General features: G+C 35.1%; 1 protein-coding gene across 1 annotated transcript; it reads left to right on the top strand.

Moving 5' to 3' along the window:
* Positions 1 to 296: 296 nt before the first annotated feature.
* Positions 297 to 2,156, top strand: LOC132620196 (uncharacterized). The gene is made up of 3 exons (XM_060334889.1): positions 297 to 429; positions 512 to 638; positions 758 to 2,156. Exons 1-3 carry the CDS (start codon positions 297 to 299, stop codon positions 2,154 to 2,156), a joined length of 1,659 nt encoding a protein of 552 aa, XP_060190872.1.
* The last annotated feature ends 4,453 nt before the right edge of the window (positions 2,157 to 6,609 follow it).

Raw genomic sequence — 6,609 nt, 5'->3', positions numbered from 1 at the left:
TTCAGAATCAGAATGGGGTGTGGTTGGATCAAGAGCCTGACATTATTCAAGAAGCTATACGGTTTTATGGGGAACAGTTTACTGAGGAGCGAATACCAACTGATTTTGAATTGCTAAACCATATTCCCAAAAGTATTTCATCAGAAGAGAATGACATGATTAAAGAAGTGCCAGAAGAACATGAGGTAAAGGAAGCAGTATTTGGGTTAAATTCTGATAGTGCAGGGGGACCTGATGGTTTCACAGGGAATTTTTTTCGAGTATGTTGGGACATCATTGCTGGGGATATGGTTAAAATGGTGAAAGCATTCTTCTGTGGACATGAACTGCCCAGATATATCACTTGCACTAATTTGGTTCTAATTCCCAAGAAGAAGGAGATTAACACTTTCTCTGATCTAAGACCTATTAGTCTCAGCAATTTTACCAGTAAGGTGTTTTCCAGAATTATTCATGAAAGACTGATGAAAATGCTTCCAAGACTAATATCCCCTCAACAAACTGGTAAAAGGCAGGAGTATTGTGGAAAATATTCTACTTGTACAAGAGATTGTACATGACATGAGATTGAGGTGTAAACCAGCTAATGTGGTGATAAAGCTTGACATGACAGGGTCTCATGGTTATTTCTTACCAAGGTACTAAGAAAAATGGGATTTGGAGAAATCTTAATTGATATGGTGTTTAGAATTATTTCTAACAACTGGTATTCCATTCTAATTAATGGCCAGCCTTGTGTTTTTTTTAAATCATCTAGGGGTGTTAAGCAACGGGATCCTTTATCTCCAACTTTGTTTATTTTGGCTTCAGAATGCATGTCCAGGGCTTTGAATTATCTTCATTCTAAAGCAAAATTTAGGGGATTTGGCATGCCTAAGTGGAGTCCTTATATAAATCACCTAGCATATGCAGATGACACCATCATTTTCTCTTCAGCTGAGGAGGATTCATTGAAACTCATTATGGATACCTTGGCATCTTATGAGGCAGTAAGTGGGCAAAAAGTTAACAAGATGAAAAGTGCAGTGTTCTTGCATCATAATATGACTCAAGAAGTAGAAGAAAAGGTGTTTTCCATTACCAGAATTCCTAGAAAGGAATTTTCATTCACATATCTGGGAGTTCCTATCTACTATGGAAGAAGAATGATAGCTCACTACAAGGAGATCATTGACAAGGTTTTCAATAGACTGAATTCATGGACAGGGAAATTATTATCTATTGGTGGAAGAGTTACCCTCATTAAGCATGTGCTGCAAAGCATGCCTATTCACCTATTATCAGCATGTGACCCACCTGCAGGTGTGCTATCCCAAATACACAGACTGTTTGCTAAATTCTTTTGGAGCAATTCAGTGGGCAATTCTAGCAAACATTGGGTGACTTGGACAGCTTTATGTTATCCTCAGGAGGAAGGCGGAATGGGTTTCAAGAGCTTGCAAGATGTCTCTAAGGCTTTGTTCTCAAAACTTTGGTGGAATTTTAGGACCAAACAATCATTATGGAGGATGTATATGAGCAACAAATACCTTAAAAAAGAACATGCAGTGACTGTTCAGTGGAAAAGAGAGACATATATTTGGAGGAAATTGATCCAGTGCAGAGACATAGTAGAAAAGGAGATTTGGTGGCAAGTGAAACAAAGTAACTCCTACTTTTGGTTAGATAATTGGACAAGCTTAGGGGAATTGTACCAAATACTACCTTCTGATTTCAACATAGACAAAACATTGATCCAAACAAAAGAAATGGGGAATGGCGAAGGATGGGATGAACAAAGGCTGAGGGAACTATTGACAGGAAACATTGTGGATCATATCATACAAAGTGTAAGCCCTCTATCATGTAATGATACACTTGATAGGCCATACTGGAAATTGGATACGGGAGGCAAATTCACTGTGAAGACTGCTTTCAATTTAGTTAGACAAAGGGAGGAACCAAGCATTTTGTACAGGAAATTTTGGATTAAAGGTTTGCCAGTAAAGATTTCTTTCTTCAGCTGGATATTATGGAAAGCTAAGGTGCCATTAGATGATGTAGTGAAGAAATGGGGTATTCAGTTTCCTTCAAGATGTTATTGTTATGAAAATCCAGAAATGGAAACAAATTGGTCAAAAAGAGAGGTTAAGCCTAACAGAGCCTTGTGTAGGTGATTTAAGTAAAATGCAAGTCAGGGATCTTCAAAAAAGGGAAAAAACCAACTACTCAGGTGAGATTAAGCATGTATGACAAGCAAAATGAAATGTGCAGAGAGAGGGGAGATCACACAAGCCACACAGAGAAAAAGCATAGGCATGTAAAAGTACAAAGATACACTGCCTTGATGAGCACAAAATCAATCATGACATAGAGGGTTTCAAACAAATAAAAGAAAAGTATGTCATGTTGGAAAACATAGATAGAGTGAATTAGTCATAAAGCAAGAGGCATGTTGGATACAAAGGGGTGAATGGGCACAGAGCATGGCACAAACAATGTACAAACACCTTGGATACATGTAGACATGAGGGAGAGGAAAGGGATAAGAGCATGTTGGGTGGTTGAGGATAGAGACAGGATAAGGAGATCCACACAACACAAACACATGTTCCTCATAAAAATCTTATCAATAGAAGGAAATCACATAACATGGGTAGGGATGCACACATAAGGCATTACACAACCTGGGCAGTGGTGCACATATAAGGCATCAGTGATCATTTTTCAAATACATACTAATGTATACAAGATGGAACTAGAATAATCAGATCCCTCATACTTTCAAGAGGAGCGCCTTGCACAGACCTGGCCTCTTTCAATATTATAGCAAACAAAGGTGGTCATAGGTCATGATCCTAGCATACTGAACTAGGTTTTAAACACCTTTATGCTGGTAACTGGGAAAGAACTTCAAACCAAGAGATATCACACTAATGCAAGAGCACAGAACTCTCATTAGTGCTAGGATAAAACAAGAACAAGCTTCACATTTAAGTCTTACTAAAACAACACAAGAATGTTAAGATAAGGCCAAATTAAGAACCATACAAACCTAGACCAACAGGGGATGCCATACCATAGACATTTAGTAAAATCAGACACATGAAGCACTACAACCAAGATGAAGGGCTAAGCAGCATGTTCGGGGATCAAAACAACAACATATGTAACAAAAGGAAGACTTAATTCATTGTTCTTACCTAGGAATAGACTAAGACAAACCATCCTTACAAAAATGGGATAATAGGCTTAGTACACACAGAAGCAATGTCATATGATCGTCACAAACTCAGGCAAGCTTATTCCATTAATCAAAAGAAAGCTAGATATTCAAGAGACTTCACACCTATTCTGTCAAATCTGTAGTCTCACAACCCAAACACATGAATCACTGAAATCCTACATCATTCTGAACCACCTATCTAAATCTTAAACAATTAATTATCACAAATTAATCTATATAACTGATCATACAAGGATTAAAATATGTAACTAACATATAAAACAAAACCAACAAAATAAAAATTATGCAAAAACTAGGGGAAAAGCAATAAATAAATATAAAATTACCTTTTGCTGGCACAACCTTGATCAAGAATAGACTTGCAAGCTCATCCAACTCCCAAATCGGCCAAGACAAAACACAAATAATTTTTTTTTAACAGAGGAGCAGATTAAAAGCTCTAAAAATGCACTAAAATTTTAACTAATGCTTTTAACTTGAAATCTCAAGTATAAAGCTTTGTTTTTCCATATTTAATCTCTTAAACCTTTCAAAACTAAATTTTTAACTTTTAAAGCTTGGAAACCCTTTTCTTTTTCAAACTTCCAAAGCTTCTCCCCCTTTTTCAGCTCACTATGGGGTTCTATTTATAGTAATCCCCCAGCAAACATCTTCCCCCTTCCAATCGGTGCTGGACAAAAGACCTCTTCTTAACATTAACACGGTGAAGGGCTAGATTTCAACAAAAGAAAGTAATCAACGGCTAGAAATAGATGCAAACAACTGTAAAACGAGAATCTTAAAGATAAATCACAAGGATTGTACCTTAAGGGTCTGTTTGGACGAGTTCTCGAGAAAAATATGAGAAAAAAGGATGAAGCTTTTAATGCTTTGTCCCCTTCTCACTACCCGACGACATCACAATGCTGGCGTTAATAGTGAACGATGATTTGACCCAACACAAGGGTGGTTGGGAGGGGGGGAGGGGAAGGGGTAAGAAGGGTGAGGAAGCGTAGGGGCGGCTAGGGTTTGAAAAATAACAAGTAATCCCCTCGTTTTTGTGTCATGCTGAAGGGAGTATTATAATGCTCATGGGCCAGGTCAGCCCATTTGTGGGCTGGACCTGGTCCATGTATTTATTTTTTGAAAGCGTTTTGTATATTATACGAGTATATACGTGTATATCACGCATATATACATCCTTAGGGGCAAAAGGGTTACTTTTGTTAATATAGGCTAACATTTAAGGTAGTTAGCCGTAGTAAAAAAAAAATTAAACAAAGTCAAACAAAGGCGTAATTAAATTAACAAGCGATTTAAAAGCTCATTTTGCAGAAATAGCCCTTAATTATTATGGCCAATCTTTGTAATTAACTGCAGAAATATCCTGGCAATTAACTATTTGCAAATGTAGCCTTATTTTGGTACTTAATTTAACCAACTAAGACTAATTTGCATTAACCTTCTTAATTAATCTGCCCATGGGTTGGACATTTCAATTAAGGCCATTCGGAATTCAGAATTTGCAAAATTGACCCCGGTTGTATTGAACCATGAGCTTGGTTAATTATGAGGTGGTCATTTATGCAAAATAACAACAATTTGGCTAAAAATCATAATTTTAAACAATTTTTCCAAAATTGACACAAACACGCATATATAGTAATAATTCCAAGTTTGAGGGGTAACGTGGTAAATTATTTTAATTACTCAAACTCCTTGGATATAAAAATAAATAAATTTTCTTTTTATCTAATTTTCTTGATTTTGCTAAATTGAATGAACAATTGTTTGAAATTGTTTTGATGCTGGTGGATTATAGAAAACATTGTAAAATGCTAATAAATTTGAATAATTAATAAAGCCTTGAAGGTTCCCCTATTAACTTGCAGAAATAAAAATATTAACCTGAAGAATTGTTTAAAATTATTCCGAATTTTTGTGAGTGCGCAAAATTATCTTATTTATTATCCAAGGACCTTGATTAAATAAAATAAATTACTGGAGGTCAAAAATCAGGTGTCAATACTGACATGGCACAACACAAGCGCAAGATTTCCATTTATCTTTTTTCTCAAAATTTTGGCTTTTCTTCTTATTTTTCCTTGATTTATTCATAATAAATAAATAAATAGAAAATCCTCATCTTTTATTTCCCTGCGCTTCTTCTTCTTCGTTCTCCCAATGACCTTTTCACTTTGTGTCATACACCATTTCTGCACCTCTTTCTCTTCCATTACAACCCTTGCCATCAATTTATTCCTGTCTCGAGGTAGTTTGAGGTCAATTAATATATAATTTTTTGTTTGATAACGGTGGTGTCAATTACAATTCTTTTTGACAATTGTAAGGTCAATTATACAATTCTTCTGTGAAACCAGTTATGCTATAAAAATATCACATAGTTTGTCTTGAATTCTTACTTATCTGTAAATTTAAACTTAAATCCATTTTTATTAGTCCCAGTCTTTTCATACGTTGTGATATTGATCCGATTGATAGTGGAAGATAATATGAAATTCTTTTGGAAACAATTCAAATTTCAAATTCTCACAAATCTCAACCTTTCGATCAAAAAGCTTACACATTTATTCTTCTGTGATGGTTGGTTATTTGTGGGTGATAAACTCAATACATTAAGCATTTTGGCTTAAGCACATCTTACGCAACACTTTTTTATTGATTGTTGCTGTTTTAATCTTTTTTAATCATGTTACTAACTTGAATGCATGCAGGTTACTGCATTGAAGTGTCATCAACTATGTTGAACAGGTATTTATATATCTGTAATCTATATAATTATCTACAGTAAGGACATCGAAATATGTTGTGGCACATCTATTCTGTCAGGGTTTTCATTTATCTATTTTCTTACAATCTTGCCTTTCAATTAAGAAAAAATAGTGCATTTGTTAAAAAATAATAACAACGCCCTCACTATCGTGCCGGTGCTAAGTCAAAAAGGGGGGGGAAAAAATACTGCTAAGTCAAAAAGGGGGAAAAAAACTACTCTTCTCCTAAAATCCCTTTTGTAACAGTCGCTCTCTTAAAGACCATACTAATCTTTCTCTTCCAGGTAAATTTCCTTCAACACCTTCCTCTTCTTTGTTATATGTTTTGGAGTGTATTTTATTTTCACTCGTCAGAAAGAATTTATCTCTGTCCCTATTGTTTCTCTCAATAGGTAAACCTCTTTTTCTTCTTTGGTATAGTTGTTCCTTTCATGTTTACTTGGCGTTTTATGTTTCGATCATGCTATGTTTGATTGTTCATACTGTTTGAAGTTAATTTGGAAAGAATTGATAATTTTTTTGGCTTTATTTATCACTTTACTCTGCTTAAATTGAAAGAAAAGAAAAGATTATCATGATATGTAAGAAGCTAAGTAGTAAAATCAAAGAAAA

This window comes from Lycium barbarum, chromosome 11 (assembly GCF_019175385.1).
Source record: "Lycium barbarum isolate Lr01 chromosome 11, ASM1917538v2, whole genome shotgun sequence".
In the NCBI taxonomy this organism is placed as follows: domain Eukaryota; kingdom Viridiplantae; phylum Streptophyta; class Magnoliopsida; order Solanales; family Solanaceae; genus Lycium; species Lycium barbarum.
This window is presented reverse-complemented; position numbering and strand designations above follow the sequence as displayed.

Bases quoted from the DNA above. Each gene is read 5' to 3' on its own strand.
- LOC132620196 (XM_060334889.1), top strand. From the start codon at position 297: ATGGTGAAAGCATTCTTCTGTGGACATGAACTGCCCAGATATATCACT. The intron at 430-511 runs GTAAGGTGTTTT...AACTGGTAAAAG, and splicing joins TAGTCTCAGCAATTTTACCA to GCAGGAGTATTGTGGAAAAT. The intron at 639-757 runs GTACTAAGAAAA...TAAATCATCTAG, and splicing joins CATGGTTATTTCTTACCAAG to GGGTGTTAAGCAACGGGATC.